General features: G+C 35.7%; 2 protein-coding genes across 4 annotated transcripts; one reads left to right on the top strand and one right to left on the bottom strand.

Moving 5' to 3' along the window:
- Positions 1–5,424: 5,424 nt before the first annotated feature.
- Positions 5,425–27,101, top strand: LOC123665958 (BCL2/adenovirus E1B 19 kDa protein-interacting protein 3). Of its 2 annotated transcripts, XM_045600183.1 has the most exons (8): positions 5,425–5,666; positions 14,752–14,887; positions 22,843–22,924; positions 23,288–23,346; positions 25,184–25,280; positions 26,093–26,196; positions 26,475–26,551; positions 26,650–27,101. In XM_045600183.1, exons 1-7 carry the CDS (start codon positions 5,627–5,629, stop codon positions 26,527–26,529), a joined length of 573 nt encoding a protein of 190 aa, XP_045456139.1. In that variant the 5' UTR covers positions 5,425–5,626; the 3' UTR covers positions 26,530–26,551; positions 26,650–27,101. The 2 variants fall into 2 exon arrangements, with proteins under 2 accessions (XP_045456139.1, XP_045456138.1); XM_045600182.1 differs by lacking the exon at positions 26,650–27,101 and having other exon boundaries at positions 26,475–26,646.
- On the bottom strand, positions 19,338–21,853 carry LOC123665957. Of its 2 annotated transcripts, XM_045600181.1 has the most exons (3): positions 21,639–21,853; positions 19,746–20,324; positions 19,338–19,685 (listed from the first exon to the last, which is right to left on the bottom strand). In XM_045600181.1, the coding sequence occupies exons 1-3, from the start codon at positions 21,787–21,789 to the stop codon at positions 19,435–19,437; spliced, it is 981 nt and encodes a 326-aa protein (XP_045456137.1). In that variant the 5' UTR covers positions 21,790–21,853; the 3' UTR covers positions 19,338–19,434. The 2 variants fall into 2 exon arrangements, with proteins under 2 accessions (XP_045456137.1, XP_045456136.1); XM_045600180.1 differs by having other exon boundaries at positions 19,338–20,324; positions 21,639–21,850.

Raw genomic sequence — 27,101 nt, forward strand, 5'->3', positions numbered from 1 at the left:
AACCGAATTGTAAAAAGACGAAGGTATTCGACTGTATTTTTTTGTGTTGTTACCTCATAACTTAACGAGGTGTACCGGTTTTGTTTTTTTTTTTTTTTAATCGAAAGTGGGTGCTCTTCATGTGGTCCCACAGATCGAGATCTTTTATCTCTAATAACGCGTATTTACTTGAATGTTTCGTCTACCTACGTTGTATTACTTGTCGATGTAATTGAGTCGATTTTTTAGTACAACACAAAATTAACCTCTTTGTAATATTAGTATCGATAAGTTTATGAAAGTGACCTAATAAGTAACCTAACAGATGCTTATGTTAATGTAATAATTAACTTTATATTTACGATACAAGTTAGTAAGAGAACAAAGATAAGCGGAATCTGAGTCACCGCATGCCCTTCAAACAGAGACCCACTCACTTGTTTTATAAACACAAATATACGAGTACATACTTAATATTTTAATCTAATATATAAGATTCTTGTGTCGCGGTGTTTGTAGTTAAAACTCCTCCGAAACGGCTTGACCGATTCTCATGAAATTTTGTGTGCATATCGGGTAGGTCTGAGAATCGAACAACATCTATTTGTCATCCCCCTAAATGCTAAGGGTAGTCCACCCCTAATTTTTTTTTTTTTTTAATTTTTAGATAAAATATTTATTATTTATTTTATTATGGTTTGGCGTTGAAAAATACATACAACCCTAAATTTTCACCCTTCTACCACCAACTCCTATTTTTAAATAGCGTTTAGCGGCAAGACAACGTTTGCCGAGTCAGCTAGTATTGTTATAAACATGTTTGTAGTTTTAAAACTTGATAAGCTGATTTTTAAGTGCTAATTTTTTATGCCACTACTAGTTTCCCTCGCGGTTTCATCTGCGTTAATTTGAGGAAGAAAAGGTACTAAAATATAGGTATAGCCGTCCTTGGTAAATGAACTATCCAGCACGAAAATATGTTTTCAATTCTAAACAGTAGTTCCTGAAATTAGCGCGTTCAAACAAACAATTTCTTCAGCTTTATAATTTTAGTATAGATCAGTGATTTCCAAACTTTTTTTCTCATTGACCACATTCAAAATTTTGCTAGCTCCGATGAACCGCCTGCAGCTACATTGGACCATTTTGATTTGCTGTGAATTAAGGGAAAAATTAATGAAAAATTTCGGCTGAATTTTTCTTTTTTAGGCCAGCCGCTCCATACTTCCATAAAATAATCAAGTCAAGGGAAAATATGTTTCGGCTGAAGTTAGTGGGCATGCCCACCGTGCTCACAACTGTGGATTCGCCCTGTCTACTCTGTCTTACGAATTGTGAACTCTTATTTTTTGGACACGCCGACGTAGACCCTTGTCGAGTTTCCCGTGGACCCCGTGGACCACCTGAACAACTTTGGGAATCAATGATAGAGGTGGTTGAGAATAGCATCACCAGACTGACCTCAGTCAGTCCGGGTACGGGCTTATAGGCATAGCCTCTCTACCCGGGCTGTCATCACCGAGGGACTGCGCCCTCGGGATCATGGGTTTTGACCCGATGGGTCAGGGCCATACCTATTAATAGTAGGCTATGGCCTATCAGAAATTGCGTGTGGAAATCATGCGCTTGTTGAGAGTTCGAGGGGACACCGCGGTTAAAACCCGGGTGTCCTAGCCGTCGTCGCAGTCATCAGACATCAGGTAGAAGTGGTTGGTACGGGGTTAATACCGTAGCCTGTAGACGCGTACAATACTAGAACCAAAAGACAACCCTGTTGATACAGTACTCGTACAACTTTTAGTAGAATTTCTGGCTATCTTACACAGGAACACAACATTACTTGAGTTTGGTATAACTTAGCCGTGACCTTCTCTAAGGTTGAGGTACCTTCCCAGTCAATTTGCTTAAGTGATAGATTATATAAATTAATAAATTGTCTTAAAAAATCCATTTTAATTATAACTTTTACCCTCAATTCTTTGACCTTGATTCTAAAGTCCTGACGTAGGTCACGTCAGCCTTTCAGTTCGTCGTGCTCCGTCACGTAGGCACTTAGAATCGATATAAATATATATTAGTACGCACTTATTGCTACGATGTATACTATAGCTTTTTACCTTCTTAAACAATTTAAAATACTGGTAATTAATGAAATTATTTATTTATTATTTATTTATTTATTTATTTATACTTTATTGTACACCACAACTATATTTTAAACAATAAACACATTAAAAAAAAACATTTACAGACTGTGAAGTACAATAGCCATAATGGCTATTTAGCCATTTCTTCCAGACAACCCAAAAAATTACTATCAAACGTGGGGATTTAATTTATTTAATTAACTCGCTTAAGATTTATTTGATACTAGCTGTGCCTGCGGCTTCGCCCGCGTTGAAATTAGTGTGTCACAAACTCTTCCCGGCAAACTTCCAGTGAAACTCTCATCAAAATCGGCTTAGCGTTCCGTAAACCTTCCTCTTGCCAATGGTGGAGCCCTCTTCCAATGGTGAAACCGCATGACAATCCGTTCAGTAGATTTTGAGCGAATCGATCACATACACTTTTGGGGACTTTGTTTTATAATACACTAACTGTTGCCCGCGACTACGTCCGCGTGGTTATGAAGATATGCATTACTTTTAATGTTTAACGCAAATTTTTTTTTATTTCAGTTACTTGAAATGCTTATCAAACTGAGTAACTTTTTAATTAATAATTTAATAGTTATTTTTATAAAACCTCTCTATACACCACATTTTTAGTTTTATTTTCAGGCTGTATATGTTTCATACAAACTATCAACCCTAATTAAACCCCCTTAGCGGTGGAATATCGTAAAATCCGTTCTTAGCGGACGTCTGCTAACTATAATCTGCCAAATTTTATCTTTGTCCAAACTGGATGGATAGACCATCCATCGGTTTTTGAGTTCTCGTGATGAGTGAGTTAGTTACCTTTCTCGTTTATATATATATAGATTACGATGCATTATTTGGACACCTCCTCGCCATCTATAGAGCATATATAACCCCCGTTTTATCCCTTTAGGGGTCGAATTTCGTAAAACCCGTTCTTAGCGAATGTCTAAGCCTTATAAGGAGCCTACCTGCCAAATTTCAAGTTTGTAGGTGTTATAGTTTCGGAGATTTCGTGATGAGTGAGTGACCTTTCGCTTTTATATATATTAATTATTATAGATTTAGATTATAACGCCCGAGGTATGAAAAAAATATGGCTCTGGACTCAACATCTAAAGTAATTTCTACTAGGGAAGCATGACTATACAGAAGATCACACCTAAAAGTATTTATTACATTTCAAATTACAAACACATTACAATTAAATTTACTTAAAACGAATTAATAAATAATAATAAGTCGTAATAAATTAATGATAAAATGTTATAAACATAAAATGTGTATAGTATAAATTTATATAATTTATATAATAATACCAGGGACACATAAATTAAAAGAAGGTAAACAAAAAAGTAATTGTTTTGAATTCTATCACACTCATGGTCATTATACCCTAATATTTGTTTCTCGTAAATATATACGTTATCATGTGTATGTATATATATATATATATATATATATATATATATATATATATATACTCTTAGATATGTATGTTTAAAGCATGACGTCTACCCTGTCGTCACAATTATATGCTAATTTCGTTAGTCGTGTGCTAACAGTGGGTAACTAATTCTTTGTTATAATTATAAATTTCTTGTAACATAGGTACAGGTAAATATAACGAACTATATTTTGTTATGAAAGATACATTTTAACCTACTTTTAAAATAGTGCAATAATTATATAAGTTTAATTTTTACGAATATAAAATGCGAAAGTTTGCAAGGATTTCAACAAGAACTCAGTACCTACGTAGAAACTTAGAAATCCAAGGATACAAATAGGCTATATTGTGTCCTATTATTTCCACGGAACGACAGCTAGTTGAATTAAATCTCTTATTTATATTAATCAGTTTCTAATAATGCAAGTAATACATTTTATGAATAATGAATGTCAACCATTTTAGAATTATTTTACTAGTATTTTAAATTCAAACGTATGTATTTTTGCTACATAATCACGACAGAATAATTAAATGGATCTAGATGAAATTTGCCTCAGAGATTTTTAATAAAGTTTTCAATCAAAGCGCGAATAATATCTCGTAGGCTATAAAAGTTTATGAAATTTTTTTTATACAATAAGCCGGCAAATAAGCGTTCACCTCACCTGATGGAGAGCGATTACCGTAGCTTATAGACGTCTGCAACATCAGAAGCAATGGAAGCTCGTTGCCGACCCTACCTCTAATCCTCCTGAAGAGCTTTGGTCACCTTACTCATCACAAGAATACAACACTGCTTGAAAGCAGTATTACTTAGCTGTGATCTTCCGTGAGGTGGAGTTACTTCCACAGTCGGGCTGCTCCAGATTTCGAGGAGGATATTTCTCGCGTGCCCTACCTCAGTTAAGTAAGAAATTTAACAATCTAACGCCGAGTTGCACGAAACAAAATTAAAATTTAAGTAGAGATTAAACTAATTTAATCACAAGAATATAATTTAAATACGATTCTTGCGATTAAATTAGTTTAATCACTACTTAAATTTTAATTTCTTTTCGTGCAACTCAGCGATAGTATCATAAACACGGATGAAATCAGGTGCTATGAGTATATAACAATATACATATATTAGTTGCAAGAACTTAATAAAATTACATATAAATTTATTTTCGTATTAAAATACTCAAAACAAGGAAATCGTTACCTACGTCAAAATATGCTTTGCCAAATATTTATTCATGATTCAGACGACTTTGTTTTCACGAAAATTAATACCAGTATATTCAATAATAATGACTGGAAGATGGTCTGTTTATTGAGGAAGGTTATAGGCTGTTAAACATTACGTTGTGACTAGTTCGTGACATGTGTTGATAGTAAATTGTAGTGACAATGTTGTAGTTAACATGTTTTAATTTGTCACCGACTTCTATTTAAACAGTGAAGTTAAAACTCGTACATGTCTGGCATTTTTTCTTTCTTTAATCATTGTTAGCTACTTTCGCCTTTACCTGTACTACCATGGTACTATACCAACCTAGCAAAATTAAAAAAAAAAAACAAAAACAAAAAAAAAATTAATGAGATCATACCTCTATTCAGTTTTTAAAAATGTCATCTATTATGAGCTATTTTAGTCAATGTCGACAACACTACAAGATTGAAAATATAGGTACAAGATACGGAAAAATAAAAACAATAAATCAGTATTCAGTTCATAAACTTCTTCAGTTTATAAAAATAGGTCATTTATCAAGAAACTAATCGTTTATTAAATGTCGATTGCAACACTTTGACTGCGACACAGACACATCGGATAATAACCCAGCTGCAAATGCACCACAACAAAGTAAAGCCACTGCGCGTCGAGATATAGCTGCGCCTACGCAATCCGCTTTTGTTTACGTTCGAAATTCGAAAATAAAGTCAGTCTCGTTCGAGCGCTCGACGCGTTCAGACGCGTTTATTACATACATACATATATTTTGATACACGTTTTTACTTATTCATAGACTGTTTACTACGCAATTAAGTGTTCGTTAAGTGTAATAAAATGATTGAACCGATGAGTGCAGCAGCTGTGGACGAGCTCGGTAATATTTGAGTTTATTTTACTAGCGAATACTCGTGACTTTGTTTGCGTTATTATATTAATAGTATGTTTTATGTGCAAAATAAAAGGAATTTAAACAAGGCGACTGCTAGCAAACACGTAGTCCGTATAAGAATCGGCCCCATTTTCAACAGACTTTCAAAAAAAGGAGACTGATTTTTTTTGTGTATTTTTTGTCTGAGTGGTCCTATTTCAATAATTGTTTTTTTTTAATCAAAAGGTGGCGCGAGTCACGTGTCCCTCTTTAAATTTAATTGAAATCTGACAAGTACTTTTCGAGTTATATCTAATAATGCGTGTTTACTTAACAATTTTTTCGTCGACCTACGTTGTATTTATTATACCTTTGGATTTTTTTTTCTTTAATAACTATTTAAATACTGATCTCTGAGTTTGAACTGGTCATATTTTTTGTGATTATTTTTTTATTTGTATTATCTATGCCTTATCCTATCAATAACGAACACAAAAAAAAATTATCCGATTTAGTCCAGTCATTCTCAAGTTATGCGCGTTCTTACATTTCGACTTCTTATGTATTTAGATACATGAAGACACCTCAATATTTCTTCAGACAGGGTCCGCGCCTAACAAATACACTTCAGAAGACTCGATAGTAATCAATCCAGTAGTGCATAGTACGACGGACTAACGTTTCCACATACGATATATATTGATACGTGAAGCAAAAACTTTGTACCCCTTTTTACGAAACTTGCGCGGACGGAGGAGAATGAAATTTCGTACACTTATAGTTTATATAGAGGTGGAGTGCAGAATGCTAATTTTTTTTTTTTAATTATGCATAAAAATATATTAAATCAATAATAAAAAAAACATTACACACACTGTCATGTATTTGACACACACACACACACACACACACATATATACTCTTATGTTTATTATCGTCTTTGACAACAGAACCTTGATAATGTTCAAACTTATAATTTAAATTAATAATGATCGAATTTCGACCGAATTTCGATCGAATTTTGATAGACGAATGTAATGTGTATGTAAAAACCCAGTAAACAAGGGAAACGAGATTTTCTATTTATAGACGTGGAACGAGTCTCGCGATAAATTTAAGGTGTTTTTAACGTGGTTTTTTAAATTATCGTACGTATTTTGTTTTTAACCGACTTCCAAAAAAGGAGGAGGTTCACAATTCGACTGATTTTTATTTTTTATTTTTTTTTGTATGAGAACTCACCAATCATCATTAACCTCAGAACTATTTACTGAGTGGACCGGTTTTGATGGTTTTATTTTAATCGAAAGGTTGTGCGTGTATTGTGGTCCCATTTAAATTTGATCGAGATCTGATGACTACTTTTTGAGTAATCTTTGATAACGCGTATTTACTTGACTATTTTTTCGTCTATCTACGTATTACTCATCGATGCAATTGAAGTCGGTTTTTTTTTTGTTTGCAAGCAAACACAATTATGGTTTTTATATCATTATTTCAGCCTATCACAGTTCACTGCTGGACATAGGTCTCCTCAAGTTCGTGCCAAAAATGGCGTAAACTCATGCTGTGTAACTACGGTAGTAAAGAATATAGCCACTCCCTCTCTTCCCGTGAATGTCGTAAGAGGCGACTAAGGGATAACACAGTTCCACTACCACCTTGGAACTTGAAAAGCTGACCGATGACGGGATAACCATCAAACTGCTGGTTTTGAAATACACAGACCGAAGACGAGCAGCAGCGTCATCGATGCGATAAAGCCAGCCCTGCGGTCACTAACCCGCCTGCCCAGCGTGGTGACTGGGCAACACATATGAGTTTACGCCATTTTTGCCACGAACTTATGGTTTTTATATATAAACTAATATTTTATATGGCTTAGTGTAAATAATAAAAATATAGTCATATTGAGTTATGGCACAGCAGGACCTTTGTTGCACAAAACTTAGAACAATCCAAATGGGAAAGCATCTCGACCTTACAAAAGATCACAGCTAAGTAATCCTGCTTTCAAGCAGTGTTGTGTTCCCGTGGTAAGGTAGAGACTTGGAGAGCTTCTAGGGAGGGTCGAGGGTATGGTCTGCAACGCGCTTGCGATGCTTCTGGTGTTGCAGGCGTCTATAGATTATGGTATCCACTTACCATCAGGTGAGCCGTATGCCAGTATACGTGTTCTATTACAAGGGTTTATATTATAGTATTATAAAAATAGCCTGGGTTATGTCACTCAGTGATATCATAGCCTAGTAAAAGTATTTTTAAAATGTGTCTAGTTGCTTTTGAGTCTAGCCATTATAAACTAATAAAATGTCATGTTTTTCCCTTTATAATATTATTGATATGTGGATACAAGTATCTTGTGGTTAGTGGTCGGTTGTGAAGGTCATAGGTACAGTTTGTATGTTGTGCTCTGGGCGCCTGTGTTTATTGCGCTGTTGTCATTTGTGTTCAGTGGCGCTGTATTTCATGCACAATTTTAATATTTTTAACCGACTTCCGAAAAAGGAGGAGGTTCTCTATTCTTTATTTATTTTGGTTTGTTTTTAATGTATGTGACTTCGGAACTTTTGCCTAAGAGGACCGACTTATATAATTCATTTTTTAATCGAAAGATGGTACGTGTCAAGTGCCATTTAAATTTGTTCGATATATGGTTTACTCGTTTTTGAGTAATCTTTGATAACTGATGAATGATGTTGTTGAAGTCGGCTTTTTTTTCGTTTGCGAGAAAACACAATTATACAATAAAACTTTTTTAAGGAATTTTTAGTCTATTCGTCTTTCGCGACATTTATAATTAATGTATTAAAAACAAATATAATTATGTTTGTAATATGACGATTCGAAAGTGCTTTTAAAGCCTATTTGAGCTAATTAATTTTTGTGCGTTCATCTGTCTGGACTCAGGGCTTGTAGTCTAATAGTAATCGTTGAATATGAGAAGTTTATTTCTTAAAATATAGATTTTTTTTATACAACTAGGTCGGCAAACAAGCGTACGGTTCACCTGATGGTAAGCGATTACCGTAGCTTATAGACGCCTGCAACACCAGAAGCATCGCAAGCGCGTTGCCGACCCTATCCCCAATACCCCCAGGAGCTCTGGTCACCTTACTCACCAACAGGAACACAACACTGCTTGAAAACAGTATTATTTAGCTGTGATCTTCTGTAAGTTCGAGGTACTACCCCAGTCGGGCTGCTCCAGATTAGAGCAAGATATTACTTGCTGTGCCCTACCACAGCTACAAAGGGCGTAATAAACATTCAATGTAATGTCATTGACCTACTATTGGAACAGGAGCGGAATAGAATCGCATCCCGGGATTACTCATTGTTTTGTGTGACGAAATCTTTTACAGAAACAAAGGAACAATGTCTTTGAAGTATGTATCTTTCTGTGTATCGAAAGATGGCATATATCGTATGAAGTTTATGTATTAATTTATTTATTTATTTCAATAAGGTTTGCTAGCAGTTGTTACATTTATGATACATTACAATATTAATTTTATCATAGACTACATACCTAAATGTACTACCATATTAAAGCGAACACGACATGCAAAGTTATCCTGTTAATGTAACAATAGAAGAGAATTTGATCAAACAGTGGCAAGAACTCAGAAGAAAATAAGGCGTAAAATTTCAAGATTAAATTTAATATTATTTTTTAAATTTTGTAGTGCCAAACAGTAACATATTATATTGTAAGACAAAATAATATCATCCAAACTTGATTGCTTACATACCGAAACAGCGCCACCTACCGGGTCCGATTGAGATAAAAACTACCCTATCTGTCAAGTTGGATCAAATTAGAAATGTTTACAAAATTTGATAAAAAATGGTTCAGAAAGTTCCGGATATCATCGCCCACATACATCGTGACACGAAATTTTTTTATATATAGATCATCATCATCATCATCATCATCATTTCAGCCTATTGCAGTCCACTGCTGGACATAGGCCTCCACAAGTTCGCGCCATATTTGGCTCGTGTGTTTTGACCATAGTCACCACGTTGCCTGGGCAGGCGGGTTGGTGACCGCAGTACTGGCTTTGTCGCACCGAAGACGCTGCTGCCCGTCTTCGGCCTGTGTATTTCAAAGCCAGCAGTTATATGGTTATCCCGCCATCGGTCGGCTATATAAGTTTCAAGGTAGTGGAACTATGCTATCCCTTAGTCGCCTCTTACGACACCCACGGGAAGAGATGGGGTGGCTATATTCTTTGATGCCGTAGCCACACAGCATATATATAGATAATAATAATCATTTATTTGCAAGAACATGATATTGTAGTTGTTCAAGGTTAACATTAGTATAATCCAAACATTCTACCTTACGGTGTGCAAATATTAAATATTAATGAGGCTCAATAATCAATACAATATTATTTAACAAGCGTACGGCTCACCTGATGGTTAGAGATTACCTTAGCTTATAGACGCTTGAAACACCCAGAAGCATCGCAAGCGCGTTGCCGACCCAATCCCCAATCCCCCCAGGAGCTCTGGTCACCTTACTCACAAACAGGAACACAATACTGCTTGAAAACAGTATTATTTAGCTGTGATCTTCATTATTTATACATTATAATTTCTAATTAATATATCTATTATTGAAATGTTTATTAAATGTCACGTTCAATTAACCATCTTTAAGGTCATTAAATTAGTAACTATTCTAAGTTCCGTGCAATCAAAAGTCATTAACGCCGTAATACATTTTCTCCAACAGCAGATCAAACAATTTTCTCTTGAATATTGCAATTGATGATTGAGATTTTTTAAGGTATCGGACATCGATAAGTCTTGATTGTCATGCAGTATACATTTTTTTTTTAATTAACTGTAATCAAAGTAAGTTAAATTGTAATAAAATCTGGATTCGTTTGGAGAAGAGGTAGTAACTGAGGTAGGGCACAGCAGAAATTTCCTGTTCAAAATATGGAGCAGCCCGACTGGGGTAGTACCTCGACCTTACAGAAGACCACAGCTAAATAATACTGTTTTCAAGCAGTATTGTGTTCCTGTTGGTGAGTAAGGTGACCAGAGCTCCTGGGAGGGGATTGGGGATTGGGTCGGCAACGCGCTTGCGATGCTTCTGGTGTTGCAGGCGTCTATAAGCTACAGTAATCTCTTACCATCAGGTGAGCCGTACGCTTGTTTGCCGAACTAGTGACATTAAAAAAAAAAGATTCTTTGAACTTCGGAATCATTTAGCGATTTATTATATTTAGATTCAAGCGACCCGCTATGACGTCGCACGGTTGCAAAAACTATCATTGTTCCTCTACTATATATATTATGCATGTACTATCTGTGGCGTGCATAAAGTTTTTAGACAGGGTAGGCAGTCAAAAAAAAATTTGAACAGCCACACTGCACTTACTTTCTCGCAATTTATTCCTAATTTATTTTAATTTTGTTGGGAATAGAGGCTTTTAGATAATTTCAAGAACAGACAAGTAAATTATTGGACACGTAAAGTGCATTTATACTAATAATGCAGGCATACAAATACACGTACAGCAACCAACTGATACCTATTAGACTTGGGTAACTCATGAGTGAGTAATACAAATGAAACATCAAACAAATCAGTTACTGGATAGACACAGTGACTTCATAAGGCCGGAACTCTGATAACTTCGTTTGTATCAAACATAGGAAATCATTGATAACACTATTAATTAGTTACGAAATTGTATTCTTAATGAAAGTACTGCCAGGGTAGGCAGTGCCTTTCTACCTATATAAAACGCACGCTACGGTGTATTATACATATAAACCTTCCTCTTCATCATTACAGCCTATACAGTCCACTGTTGGACATAGGCCTCCACAAGTTTACGCCAAAAATAACGTGAACTCATGTGTTTTGCCCATAGTCACCACGCTGGGCAGGCGGGTTGGTGACCGCAGTACTGGCTTTGTCGCACCGAAGACGCTGCTGCCCGTCTTCGGCCTGTGTATTTCAAAGCCAGCAGTTGGATGGTTATCCCGCCATCGGTCGGCTTCTTAAGTTCCAAGGTGGTTGTGGAAGCTTGTTATCCCTTAGTCGCCTCTTACGACACCCACGGGAAGAGACGGGGTGGCTAAATTCTTTAGTGCCGTAGCCACACAGCACTTCCTTCCTCCTTGTACGGTGTATTATACATATAAACCTTCCTCTTGAATCACTCTATTTACTAAAGAAAACCGCATCAAAATCCGTTGCGTAGTTTTAAAGATCTAAGCATACAGACAGCGGGAAGTAACTTTGTTTTATACTATGTAACGATACATATATGTAGATAGGTGATTTTTAAGGGGCTTTGGTCTACACAAACATGTCAGCTCTATCATACTCTGATTCTCACTATTTCTAAGAAATAGAAAGAGAATCATTGAATTTGTATTACAATATTAAATAACAATTTTGCTGCATCAGACAACGCCTCCGTTAACACGGACAAAAATGTCCCCACGTCATAATTATTTATATGAATACTAGCTTTAACCTGCGGCTTCGCTCGAATTGATTTTTTTTATATAAAAAGTATCCTATGTTACTTCTAATACTTCTAAGAATATGTGTACAAAGATGCATGATGATCGTAAAAAACTTACATATGTCTGTATGTATTACATGTTTCAACAGTGATTCTCTCTCCGTTGCATTTTGAACACATTCATTAAATATATGAAAAATGCCCTGAAGCTGAACGCAATCTGTGTCATGTATCCAATCCTTGCTATCAGTACTTGTCTTACCATATATCAATTTCTCTACTTCTTTCATCGTAATATTCTCTAAACTTTTTATAACAATACATAACATTTTTTAATATCATATCAAAAATCGACCGTTCCAGCGGGGATCGAACCTGCATCTCCGACTGACCGTTTCGGTGCTCTAGCGAATTAAGCTATGGAACGATGTACTCGCTAAATCGGAATTTTTTATATGATGATTTTATATTCGGTCTAAGCGTAAAAAATGTTTAAAATTTCCTAATGTGTGGGTAACACAAGAATAAAAATCGTACAAAGTAACAATACATTTTGAAATATTGATGATCGTTTGTTGGTTCAGTTAGTTATTAATATAATAAGCAACGTAGTAAAAGTCCGTATTTGTAGTCTGTAAAAGTCTGAAAAACCTACATAAAATCAGGCGATGTGATTCAATATAGCCATAATTATTGGAATTCTCATCGGTTCTATTTCCAACGGCTTAGCACAAGTTTTCTAATAGGTAATATATACCAGGGGATCATGGAATACAAGAGATTTATATTGACACATTTTAGCGTGAAAATCTTGTGTCTATCACCTGTTCTGGTCCCAAGGGTTCTGATTCCACCAGGGCACAAGTATTCTCATAAAGTATTAGGGGATCATGGGATATGGAGAGATGAAATGTGGTCCGCAAACTCCCAACAATTCCGGCCCATATATTTATAATATCAATTACATGAAAGAAGAACTCTAACAAGTCTGTCAGGTCAACTATTACTAGTAACACAATTCAGGCAGTCATATAAAACTAGTTTGTAAAATAAGCTTCTCAAATATTCCTAGCGAAAATACTAGGAAAATAGAATGTCTAACAAAAGCCTAACAAACAGCCATTGTCCCTGCATATTTTAGGTAAATAAGCTTTACGTACATTGTTATAAGGGTTAAAATGCTGCATGAAATAGCGACATTTATGCACTATTGTTACAATATAAACTAACGTTTTAAAACTCCTTTGTTCTCGTGTAACTGAAACCTTTTTTTTTATACGGTAATGTAATGCTGTCAACTATTTTCTGAACTAATGTATAAAAAAAACTGTCATGAGCTGTCTTGAATTTTTTTGTGAACTATAGTTTTCGCGTGACTAGTTTTAATGATTAGTAATTGATATATTTTTAACTAAAATAGTTTTTTTTAATACTATAAGAAACATAGAACCTCCTCTATAGAACCTCGTTTCTTTAATAGGTTAAAAGTAAGGCTTTCTTATAAATAAGGATTAAAGCTTGTAAAGAAACTTGGGCTTTTAAAATATTGCATATATAATTTCGGCCCTATTACATATATTAGAGAACTGTAGCAGGTTAAATCATGGGTTACAGCAACTCGAATTGTAATGGCGTCCTGATAGTAACACCATATTTGAATTAGATTAAAAGTCATGAAAGTATTGTAAAATAATAAGTACAAATGACTTTAAAAAAGGATTTGAGCTATCATCAATCTTCTGATTTTAATTTACTCTCTGTCTCACGGCTTTACTCCGAAAAGTTCCGATTGAAATGAAATTTTGGGATAAAAGTGACCCTGTCTGTCAGTCCCATTATTTAATTTACTTTAAAAAAAATTATGATAATTTAATTATACTAGAAAAAAGTATAAATTAAAAATAGAAAAAGTAAAAAAAAAAAACATAATTCCTTCGTCCCCAAATAACTCCCCAAATAACAACCAAGACAAGTTTTTAATGACCAACCAGGAGGTCATATAATGTAAAGAGATCAAATGTTTATTAATCTAACGTGAAATTATTGATCATGTCAATAAATATCGTCCAGGTCATGGCATACGTTTCAAGTGACGTACCAGAAAATCATGTGATATGAGGAGATTAAATATTAATTAAATACTTATCGACTGGAAGAGGATAGCTGATAGTGACTGGTGGCTAAAGTGGGTGATTCTTGTGGCGTACCCTGGAGGAGGGTTACGTCCAGTAGTGGAATGGTGTTGGCTGATGATTAGGATGATGATGAAATATTGATTAATTTTAAAGCGAAAAAATAACGAACCCCTGTCGTTTTAAATGCGTTTTAATCCAAGCTTCCTAGCCTGATTTTGGTCTTAATAAAATTAAGCTTTTTGCTTATTATTATTAATCAGAGTTGGAATTATTAGCTTTAATAATTCCAACTCTGATTCCACTTATCAAATGATTTAGCAGTAGAAATTTAACTTTTTTTTTTCATCACCAAACTCCGACCGCTTCCGATCCCACAGCAGTGCAAAATTTACAAATAAAGTACCAGGAGATCACAAAATATTAGGAGATTAATTTTACTTTTCCTTGTTTCAGAATCGTGGGTGGAACTGAACTGTGGCGGGATTCTGAGCGGCGCGGAGAATGAATACATACGACTCCTGCGAGAGGCGCAGAGAGAGAGTGGCGATTCCTCCGTGCGGCACTCGAGAGCCTCCAGCATGAAGGGCAGGTGGGTGATTTTATAAGTAAATTTTTACATGGAATTTGGAAAAGCTATCCGTGCCGTGACTATTGTTGGACAAGTTAGGACGTTTGGGAAAGTGCCTTTATTATACAGACGATCACAGTTTAGTAACACTGCTTTCAACTATTATTGTGTTCCTGTGGTGTGTAAGGGGAAGCTCCTGTGGGGGGGTCGGGGGTAGGGTCGACAATGCGCTTACGATTAAGAACGATGGCAACAGTAACCGCTTACCATCAGGTGGGCCGTACGCTTGTTTACCGACATATTTGTATGGGTCATATAGTGTCGGGTTCTGGGCGTGTTTGTTGTGTTGTTGTTCCTGGCCCCTTACAAAAGATATTAACTTATTAGGACACGAGGTGTGTATGGGAGTGTATTATAACAAAATTAATGTAACTAAATCTAGTTAAAATTAACCGATATTTGTGTTCGAAAACCTAACAAACACGTACGGGTACAGCCTCGTGCTCTGGGCCTCTGTGTTTGTTGCTGTCAGACCCCACACAAGATATCAATATACCAGGAGCCAAGTCTAAAAGAGTATACTCGTATACTAACAAAATTAACATAGTTAAATTCTCGTAAAAAATTTCCGATTTTTGTGTTCAAAAACCGTAACCAGATTATTTGATACTTTGAATAATATGATATTTTGACATTTTAAAATCACCGAAGCGGATACAAGGTCATATTTTATACGAAAACAAGAAACATTATATCAGTGTTTTTTACTCAAATAGTTGTTATAAAAAAACGTTACATTGTTATTCTGAAAATCAAGTGTTTTAAATTGTTCTCAATACAAATTTTATTTTAGCGATGTTTTCATAAGAAAAACTTAAACAGTATCAGTCTGAGTGTAGAAGGTGTGATGGTTACGGCAGTAAAAAACATACCCACCCCCTCTCTTCCGTGGGTGTCGTAAGAGGCGACTAAGGTATAACACAGTTCCACTACCATCTTGAAACCTAAAAAACCAACCGATGGCGGGATAACCATCCAACTGCAGGCTTTTAAATACACAGGCCGAAGACGGGCAGCAGCATCTTCGGTGAAACCGACCGATGGCATGATAACCATCCAACTGCTGGCTTTGAAATACACAGGCCGAAGACGGGCAGCAGCATCTTCGGTGAAACCGACCGATGGCAGGATAACCATCCAACTGCTGGCTTTGAAATACACAGGCTGAAGACGGGCAGCAGCGTCTTCGGTGCGACAAAGCCAGCCCTGCGGTCACCAACCCGCTTGCCCAGCGTGGTGACTATGGGCAAAACACATGACTTCACGCCATTTTTGGCGAGAACTTTGGACAGCCTTTGTCCAGCAGTGGACTGCGATAGGCTGAAATGGTGGTGGAAATGTTGTTGTTGAGTTTGGGCTATGGAAGGTGAAGTCAAGGCGTTTAGAAAACAAACAGGCTGAAAAACAAATTAACCTTTCTTGACCACAAACGAACTATCCAGTTCTTGACAAAGGTTATTGTATAACCTTCGTGCTCTGCGATAAGGGTCGCGGCTTTGATTACCGGCGGTTGCTTATGTTAATGATATTGTTTCTTCGGTTTTAAATATTATTAAGTTCATTTATTTACCTGAGTACGGTTAGTAGATAAATAAACGGCAAAAGTCGACTAAAGTTTGAGTATTCATTTTACATATTAGAATTATATTCATTTAAATTAATAAATTATAGTTAATCGTTGTTTTTGCTGGCAAACGAAAAAAAACCGACTTGATTTTCATTGACAAGTAATACAACGTAGGTAGACGAAAAAATAGTCAAGTAAATACGCATTATCAAAGATTACTTCAAAGTTGTAATCAGATCTCGATGAAATTTAAATGTGACCACATGATAAACATCGGCTTTCGACTAAATTAAAAATCATCAAAAGCGATACACCCAGTAAAAAGTTATGCGGATTTTCGGGGGTTTCCCTCGTTTTCTCTGGGATCCTATCATCAGATCCTAGTTTCCTTATCATGGTACCACACTTAGGATATCTCCTTTCCAACAAAAAAAAAATTATCAAAATCGGTTCATAAACGACGAAGTCATCCCCGAACATACATAATATATATGTGTATAATGTATATACACGGTCGAATTGAGTAACCTCCTCCGTTTTTGAAGTCGGTTAAAAATGAAGCTACCACCGATTCGGAATGTTGATTTTGTAATAATCGGCATTTATCATACGCTTCCCGCTGTCTGTATGCTTAGATCTTTAAAACTACGCAACGGATTTCGATGCGGTTTTCTTTAGTAAATAGTGATTCCAGAGGAAGGTTTATATGTATAAAACATGCATAATATAGTAGAGGAACACTGATAGTTTTGCACCCGTGCGAATCCGGGTCGGGTCGCTAGTTTAAAATAATTTACTATATAATTATTCGTATTATATTTCATTAAAAAAAATACCGTCGAATTGAAAACCTCCTCCTTTTTTGGAAGTCGGTTAATGAAGCACCACTAAATCCAACGCGCTTATTATTATTTTAATCTTAAACTGGGTAATGTGCTTTGACTACAAAATTATTTGTGATATAATAAAAAAATTTAGTAATTTCGTTTTTGTGTCGGGGGTCCAAACCAACATCTATATAAATAAATAAAATTGGTGTCTTTTTTTTATATATCACTCTGTCTGTTTGTAATATTAAAATAACCCGCTTTTTACTAAATGTATATGTACTTCTATTTTAGAAATTTATTTATTTTATAATTCTACGAACTGAACGAATCTTAAAGATATTATTATTATATAACTTTTTAAATTCCACGCGGACGAAGTCGCGGGCACAGATAATAAAAACTAAACACGTGTCTTTAAAACATGACATATCGAATCATCTTGCCAAGCTTGTGTGGCTAGTGTCTGTATGTGTTTGTATAGTATATATAGTACATACAAATTCGTACATTAAAATGTTTGTTGTGCGAGTTGATTTATATTTGGTTCCGATCTATATAAATAAAATGCTAGAGGTCTGTCCTTTCTGTAATCATGTAAGAATGTATTACGAGTATGTAATCAGGCCTGATAGGGAATTTAATGAGCAAGGTAGACGAAGTCGCGTATATTCGCTATAGTTTTTATTTTACTGACCATTCGCGCAAGAATGCGATAAGGACACGTGCTGCTCGGAGGACGTCTGCTACGTCACTACAAGCAAATAAAACTTGTATAATTTAGTGATATTATTGATAAACATACGCACACATGCATTATTGCGCGATATTGTGTGTGTTTGTTGATGTGAAAAATTATATACATATGTAGAATATTTTTGTTTTACTTGTAAGGGCATGCCTTTTTGCAATACATAATAAAACACAAATCACCTTGAAAATCGGTCAAAGAAATTATTAAGTGCTTTTTTGCTTGTATGGAAAATGTTTGTATGGGTCATACAGGTATTTTCTGAGCGTTTGTATTGTACTTTTTTACCAGGGGATTATAGACGCAAGGCAGTTATTGTAATTAAAATTGTAGCCGATGTTATTCATTGCTTTGATAGTTTGGTAGTTCACGGCAGTGGTCATTTTGTGTATGTAGCTCTAATTAACCCTCCGACAATATCTTCCAATCAAGGCCCATACATACATTTAAAGTTAGGTTCCCAAAAAAAGGGGGTAGGAATAACGAAATCTTATTAAAATTATTTAAGTTTAGGATGTTTTCAGACACCTTTTTTGTATTTTCCATTTGCTTTGTATAAGAATAAGCCATAGTCTTTATTAATGTTGAGTTATTTCTGTGCCTTCAATACGATAAGTATTAAAACTAGCATAGTACGTATATGATTTAAGGCCTGTTCAGACCTAAGCGGTATTCGCTACCGTCTGCGGCAGAGAAAACCCAGTGGGTATGCGGTAATATTACTGTTCAGATCTAAGCGGTATTCGCTACCGTCTGCGGCAGAGAAAACCCAGTGAATATGCGGTAATATTACTGTTCACACGAAAACGGATTTCGCTATCCTTGTGGGTAGAATAACGCGCGGTAGTCGAGTTTCGCTCAGAGAGGTAAGAAATTTGCGCCAGTTAGTCATTTCTGAGTCGCCAAAGAATATACACGTCAGTCACGTTGTAATTTCTGCAGAGCATCTGATTTTAGTGATGGATAGTGATGAAGAGGAAGTTTTACTTTTATTAGCCTTAATTGACTCACCAGTCAAGAAAAGAATTTGGATCCATGACATCAATAGACAACACCGAATTCATGGGGAATTCCACACTTTATATCCAAGATTAAGATTGGATGAAGATCGGTTTTTTAATGCATTCAGAATGACGACTGAGAACTTTGATGAAATATTAAATATAATAAAGGAAAATATCAGCAAATCATTCACTAAATATCGAGAACCCATATGCCCTGAAGAACGCTTAGCAATAACGTTGAGGTAAGGAAAACAAATTTGAATATTAATTGACGAAAATCTTTATTTTAGATAACTAGGAAGGAACTTTGATTTTTTACAATATTAACACAACTTTTATCTTAACCTAAAACCTTCTTATTAGATTTCTGAGTGTTTCTGTTGATCGTAATCTATTTCGTGTTCGTAATCGAGACCTTCTCCAGTCAGTGAAGGTGCTAGAGGTGATAGAGCATTATCTTGAATACAACGCAGAGCAGACTGCAGTTCAGAATCATTAGTAGACTGGGGACTACGAGAATAACATGATTGTTGAGACATACAACGATCATTTTGGCTTGTGTTAGGCTCACTACGAGAATAACATGATTGTTGAGACATACAACGATCATTTTGGCTTGTGTTAGGCTCACTACGAGAATAACATGATTGTTGAGACATACAACGATCATTTTGGCTTGTGTTAGGCTCAGTGGTGTAGTAAGATCGCAGTGTTGTTTCTCGTTGTAGACTACGTTCTTGCTCTTCTTCCAATTCCGCTTCCATCATAACTTGAGCTATTTTCATTTTTGTTATAATTTTACGTCGCTCAGAAAACCTGTCTATTGTTTTTGCATATCCAAGCATAACATGTTCAATCGACGATAATTTATCTGATTTTGTATTCAAGTACGTAATCACTTTATCAACAGGATGTTCGTTAACAGAAGTCCTTTTCCTGGAACCCGAACGTGAAGTATAACGTTCGGATGATGCTACTGAACTTGACCGTTGTGTTGAATTTTCATTATAAGATTCGGGTTCAGTAATATTTTGGGTATCAGATACGCTTTCTTCTTCTCTTGCCACATTAGTATCAGTTGGAGCAAATCCTATGTGATCTTTTAAAAATTCCATTGAAGATGCCCACTGCCATTTGCTGTAACGACTGTAAGATTTAAACGCACTTTGGCCTGTAGTGGTTTTTGTAGTTTTTAAATATTTACCATAAGTGTCCCGTAGATTTTTCCATTTCATTTTGGCTTCATCGCCTGTAAAAAATATAGTTTATTTATAATCTATTCAATTACTTTTATTCATTAGTTATACTTAGACCAGTTTAAAACCCTGAATTTGTTTAGGTTAGTAAGGTGATAAATACTGAGGAATCTTAAAAACCAAATTTTTAATAAAAATGGCTTAGGGCGTGGACCCATGTCTACGGAGCGGCGCCGTTCGCCGTGCAACGGTATGGCATCGCCACCGGCGGACGGCGCGACGCCGTGCCGCACCACGGTACCGCGAACGGTGCGCCGTCCATTGCCCCTCATTCGATCGAATCAACAGCGAAATATCGACTGAAAGGGGCAATGGATGGCGGGTCCACGCCCTTAGACCTTGAGTAAAAAAGCTTATTAAATATTATTTTTTTTGCAGATTTTTAGCAAGTGGAGATTCATTTCGCTGTATTGCAAACAGTTATAGAGTAGGTTGCTCAACTGTCGCAGAAATTGTTGATGAAGTTTGTGATGTTATTTGGACTACATTACAACCCATATACATGAAGCCTCCTACAGAAGAAATGTGGAACTTAACATCTGAAGAGTTTTATAATATGTGGCAATTCCCCAATTGCCTCGGCAGTATTGATGGAAAACATGTCACTATCGTTTGTCCGCCTAATTCAGGCAGCAATTATTTTTGCTACCTCAAAAAATTTTCTGTCGTCCTTATGGCAATAGTAGGACCACACTATAATTTTTTATGTATCGATGTTGGAGGTTTTGGAAAAAATAGCGACGGTGGAATTTTCGAAAACTCTGTCATGGGAAGGAGGTTTAATAATGGGACTATGAATGTTCCAAGGCCTAAACTATTGCCAAGAACTAATGACGTCACACCTCATGTGTTAATAGGAGATGAGGCATTCCGATTGCAAGCACATGTAATGAAACCATTCAATCAAAGAGTTTCTAGGGTTGATAGAAGAAAGGAAGAATACAATAAGCGCCTATGCCGAGCTAGACGCGTTGTTGAAAATGCATTTGGATTACTGGCTCAAAAATGGCGAATATATTTCAAACCCATGCACCTAAAAGTGTCTTCAGCTAAAAAAGTGATAAAAGCAACATGTGTACTCCATAATTATTTACGCTCTAAAACTTGCAATACCCCGTACTTGCAAAATATGTATTTTACTACTCAACAAAATAATGCAATGAACAATGAATATCAAAATTTTGAAACTTTGCAACTTTCAGGCGATAGGGTACGTACACAATTTGTCAACTTCTTTAATGGCGGTAGTCGTATTTAGTACAGAATTGAAAGATAATATAATAATATAATAAAAGATAAAAACTTACCACTTATGTTACATTTTTCTCCTATCTCATCCCATATTTTATTTTTCATAAATATATTTTTATAATCCGTAAGTGACATATCATACAAAACTGGATTGCACTTCACCATCTCAATAAATGAATCGTTATTCGTTCGTTTCGATGACGCCATGTTGCAAACGCGTCCTTTCGCTAAGGAATATCGTGCGTAACTGTTGTCATGTTAACCCCGCTTGCGGAGTGAGGGGCGATATGCATGCCGCTACTCCCGCGCAGTATGTACCTCTACCCACAGCGGCAGCGAATATCGCTCAGGTCGCTCTAGCCGCGGTACTTGATACCAAATCCTGAGCGAAACCCGCGCGGTATGTACCTCTACCCACAGCGGCAGCGAATATCGCTCAGGTCGCTCTAGCCGCGGTACTTAATACTAAATACCTGAGCGAAACCCGCGCGGTATGTACCTCTACCCACAGTGGCAGCGAATATCGCTCAGGTTTGAATAGGCCTTTAGTGTAGACTATTTCGCGACGAGCTACTTGACATTCCTGTTCTCCTGGTACTCGCAGCCGGTTTTACTAGAGTTTCTCTCGAAACTGGGGTTTTCTATCTTTTTTATTTATTATCTGTTTGTCTATTTTATCTGTAGATATATGTAATCTATATCTATTTATTTGTTACTGTATGTATAAAGAATAGAGGGGAATTTGAATTTTGTATCTTATACAATTAACATACATAAAAAAATATAAAAATAAATCAGAAAATTTTCTTACCATAAGTAACGATCGTTCTACGCACTCATGATAAGACATATGATTGATATAGATATGATTTGTATAGATAGAAATCTATACAAATAAATAAAATTGGAGAGTCTGTTTGTAATAATAAAATAACCGCTTTTTACTTAATGTATATGGATGTATACACGGTACATATACCAAAATAACTCACTGGCAGATAGCTGATGTAGTTGGGAGTAACTTAGGGTACTTTTATTTACAAATTAATTAATTTTATAACTCTGTGAACTGAACAATAACTTTTTTGTTAAATTCCACCCGGACGAAGTCACGGGCACAGCTAGTTAACAATAATATCCATTCCAAGTCATCGAACCAACGATAAATTCAATAATAATGTTCTGCGTCAGCTTCCTATAAAATAAGATTTAAAAATTGCTCGGAAATTGCGAATAACGCCTAGTTTGTTTTTTATTCAGCCCAAAATCCCCGCCAAATAGCCCGAATCTAGAACCGTCCACGGAGGATGAACTGAGAGGCGTCTATATCAACTGTTGGAAGGTGAGATTTGGATAAGCCCTTTTTTATATAGCTCTTTTCCCCCTCTACACCCCTTTCCCTCCCTTTTTTTACCCTGTGGCTAATATTTCTTTCTCACCTCCTATCTTTAGTACAATCTCTTAATGTGCATTTATTTTTTTAAATCAACGAAATCGAGTAAATGCCAAAAATTATATTGAAAAATGGTATCAAAGATGTTCTGTTCAAATTCTACGGATTTGATTGGTAGTGACAGTTACGTCCATATTACCAACTAAAAATTCTCATGCAATATTATTACCTGTGTTTAATCCAATACCTCATACGTTCACTAGACATCTAAACCCCTAGATATAGTATTAATTTGGTCGTTTTCAATTACAGGATGACTCAAACGATTGGGTCTGGGAATGGAGCAGTCGGCCTGACCAGCAACCTCCTAAGTAAGTTACGAAAACATATTACGAATGTATAAGACTAAAAAATATTTTACTTAGGGCCTATTCCACCACTTGTGGGTAACGCTGTTTGACGGATGACGACACAAGTAGACTTTGACAGCGGGAGGTAGAATGTGCCAGTAGGACCTGTTTCTCCACAATTAACTGCAACTTAAAGATTAATGTATGCGAATATAGATATATCTCTTAAATATAGTCATGGATTTGATGGTAAAAAGAATAATTAATCAAAAACTTGCTGCTGTCGGATGACAGTATCCGTCAAATAGTGTGTGTACAACCATTAATTACGTGAGCTCAGAATAGGGGAGAGATCCAATGAAATCTCACCAAATCTCATTTAAACCGACGAGGGGTGGAGGGGGAAATCGAAAATCTCACATCATCATCTTCAATAATATATAATTACAGATATTTAAAAAACAATTATTTTGAGTGTTCATTATGCCCGCTAAAATAAATCTCATGGCTATTAAAATCATTTAATTTCGATTTATTATTTTCCCGAAAAATAAAATTAAATTTAGTTTAAATTATTTTTAGCATCAATCTCGCGTAAGGGGAGAGGGGGTCCAGGCAAATCTCACCTAAGCGGGGGGGGGAATCTAAACTGATCGAAAAGTAGCTCACGTAACTAATGGATCCACAATTGGTGAAATAGGCCTTTGATCTCTTAAAGATGTAATAAATAATAGTAATTTAGTTAAAACAACAGTCGGACAACTCCATATTTTGAGCAGGAATTTCCTGCTCAAAATATGGAGCAGCCCGACTGGGGTAGTACCTCAACCTTACAGAAGATCACAGCTAAATAATACTGTTTTCAAGCAGTATTGTGTTCCTGTTGGTGAGTAAGGTGACCAGAGCTCCTGGGGGGATTGGGGATTGGGTCGGCAACGCGCTTGCGATGCTTCTGGTGTTGCAGGCGTCTATAAGCTACGGTAATCGCTTACCATCAGGTGAGCCGTACGCTTGTTTGCCGACCTAGTGACATAAAAAATAACATTGCTAGAACAGCACAAACATTGTTGTATGCCACTTTGATGGCAAACAAACGATCTGCCTGATCGTAAGCGGTCACCGTAGTTTATGGACGCCAGCAACGCCAGGTCACTACCCCCGCCCTTCATTTATATAAATCACTACAAATGCTCGGCTATTAACTTGCTAAGCTAGGGCACAATAGGAAATGTCATGCTAATAATCTTTAGCAGCCTGACTGGGAAAGTACTTCGACCTTACGGAAGATCACAGCTAAATAACACAAGTACCCTACTTGTAGTAACGTGCTTGCGATGCTTCTGGTGTTACAGGCGTCTATAAGCCATATTACCACCAGGTGGGCCCTACGCTTGTTTGCCATGGTAGTGTCGTAAAAAACCCCAACTGCTAGCTACTAGATTCAGTTTCATACACACAATAGCTTAACTTAGGAAACTTTCAGCTCGTATTGGGCTTGTACTCAAACAAAAACAAGTACAATACACAGTATTAAAGATAACGCAAAAACCACTCGCCAGATCTCGCTCAATTTTATTTATTTTTATTTTTTCGACAAGCGCCAATTTTTAAATACAAAAACCGATAATAGTTAATCAAATTATCAAAATCTATACACCCAGTTAAAAGTTATGACATAACACACATAAATGAAACTTTGGTAAATAAAAACAGATGATGACGACGAACGATGAACGACATGCGACTTGCAATAGATGAACGAAAAAAATTTAGGGCGATAGATTAAATGTTTCACTTAAAAAAAATGAGAACCATCTTCATTTGAAATCTGTTTAAGAGAAAATTTATTTCTTTCCAGGGACTGGCGTTTCAAACACCCCCAGAGCGCGCGAGGTCCACCCTCCGCGACCTCCTCGATTGAGGTTCTAGAACAACTAGCTCCGGCCATGCAACAGGTGAGTACTGGGCTAGCTCTTTATGTCCTATGATCTCCTAGTACGTCATTAGAATAAGTTGTACTTGGGGCGTTTTTGGGAAATAATTTAATTAGAAATTTTTCCTACGTTTTGGCTCAAAATTAAAGGAAATATTTAATCTCTTGATATCCTATGATCTCCTGGTACGTTTGAATAAGTCGCGCTTGGTGGGTTTATTAATTAATTAATTAATTAATTAATTTATTTATTTATTTATTTATTTATTTGAAGTACCAAAAGAAATTACAACAATAAAACAAAAAGAAACATTTTACATAATAGATTAAAGAAGTTTAAATTGTATTTCTTTTTAAAAGTGGGTTTGGAAATAGTGGTTTTTTTTTGGTTTAAAAAAAATGATTTGAGAGTGTGGCGTGCAATTGTCATTATTTTTTTTTTTTTTTCATTATGAAAATTTAAACCAAAGATACAACAAAAACACTATTTGCATTTCATATCAGATTTAGTCAGTTACAAAAAATTACAATATTTTCCATATTTACCTATGGTGAGCCAGTGACAGATTTTCATGATCAATTTCTTCCCAACCGAAACTTCGTAAAATGTATTAGGGATTTATATTATCAATATTCGTGACCGTCAGCAGCGACTCCGTGGGTGGGGCGGGCAGTTTCAGCCTTAGAAGAAAATTCGTTTTATAGTCAGAGAGGCTAAAATATAAATCCATTCCTAATATCCTAATTAAAAAATATAATCCTAATTTAAAAATTTGTACCTGGCTCATGAATATTCTTGTATTAATTAATATTTTTTATATATATATTTAACAGAGCCACTGCCTGTCTGTCCGTCGCACTTGCCTGTTCAGTCGTGGCGCCATCGCCGCTGTTCTTGTCACTAACATCGTGTCTCTGCTGCTCGGAGCGGGCATCGGGTGAGTAACATACACAAAAATGCACATGTTTTTTATATATCCTTAGCAACCATCATGTTTTATATAGATTTTATGATCTCGGCAAATGAGCTTAAAAATATCTGATACGACACGACATGCGCATGTTAGTAACATCCGAATGTCGTAAGTCAATATTTTATGACCGTCGTCATGTCTTACACAAATTTTATTCCACGGAGCTCAAAGATGTAGCTACTGTATGTCACTTTGATTAACATGTACATGTGATTTCTAACATAAATGTTTTTCGTTTTCAGTGTATGGCTGAGCAAGAAGGGGATGCTTCCGCCTAGACTCATCATTCTGAACTAGATTCTAAGACTGAAATATGATGGTATAATTTTAGGCGATTTTCAACTTTATTTATATATGAAGTAAGATTTGTTATTGAAATCTGTAATATATGGACTTCGTGTTCCTATTTCGAAACAGACTTCCTTATTGTTTCTGCTCGCCTAGTAACCTCAGTAGTTTCTGTGAAAATTTTGAGCGTACGTATTTTGCTTATATGCAAATATTAACAATATTTTGTTTCTTTAAGAGATTTTTTTAATTACAAAAGAAGCTTCTGGACCACGGAGTTCGTATGTTCGTTTTTCTTTAAAAAGAATATTTAATTAATTTTCATTTCAGTTGACAGATATAACAGATAATATTTTATTAGTGAAAAAGAAAGTGACAGATTATAGATCTTTTTTTTAAAGAAATTTGAAAAAAGTTTTTAGTTTTTCCGTTTATTTTATTTTTTTTATTCTTATTTGTATAGGAATAAAGTTGACGCATTTCGAAGTGATCTAAAGAATGTAGGTTACATCAAAAGTGGTGTAGCATTTTAGTTTAAGGAAACGAATATTCCAATTTTTGGACCAGAATGGATACAAATA

This window comes from Melitaea cinxia, chromosome 25, assembly GCF_905220565.1.
Source record: "Melitaea cinxia chromosome 25, ilMelCinx1.1, whole genome shotgun sequence".
In the NCBI taxonomy this organism is placed as follows: domain Eukaryota; kingdom Metazoa; phylum Arthropoda; class Insecta; order Lepidoptera; family Nymphalidae; genus Melitaea; species Melitaea cinxia.

What these genes read in the sequence shown, in the direction of transcription:
- LOC123665958 (XM_045600183.1), top strand. Translation starts at nt 5,627, where the DNA reads ATGATTGAACCGATGAGTGCAGCAGCTGTGGACGAGCTCG. An exon ending in GCCTCCAGCATGAAGGGCAG is followed by an intron (nt 14,888 to 22,842) that starts GTGGGTGATTTT and finishes TTTTTTATTCAG; the next exon opens with CCCAAAATCCCCGCCAAATA. An exon ending in TAGCTCCGGCCATGCAACAG is followed by an intron (nt 25,281 to 26,092) that starts GTGAGTACTGGG and finishes TATATTTAACAG; the next exon opens with AGCCACTGCCTGTCTGTCCG.
- LOC123665957 (XM_045600180.1), bottom strand. Translation starts at nt 21,789, where the DNA reads ATGGCGTCATCGAAACGAACGAATAACGATTCATTTATTGAGATGGTG. An exon ending in AGAAAAATGTAACATAAGTG is followed by an intron (nt 20,325 to 21,638) that starts GTAAGTTTTTAT and finishes TATTTTTTACAG; the next exon opens with GCGATGAAGCCAAAATGAAA.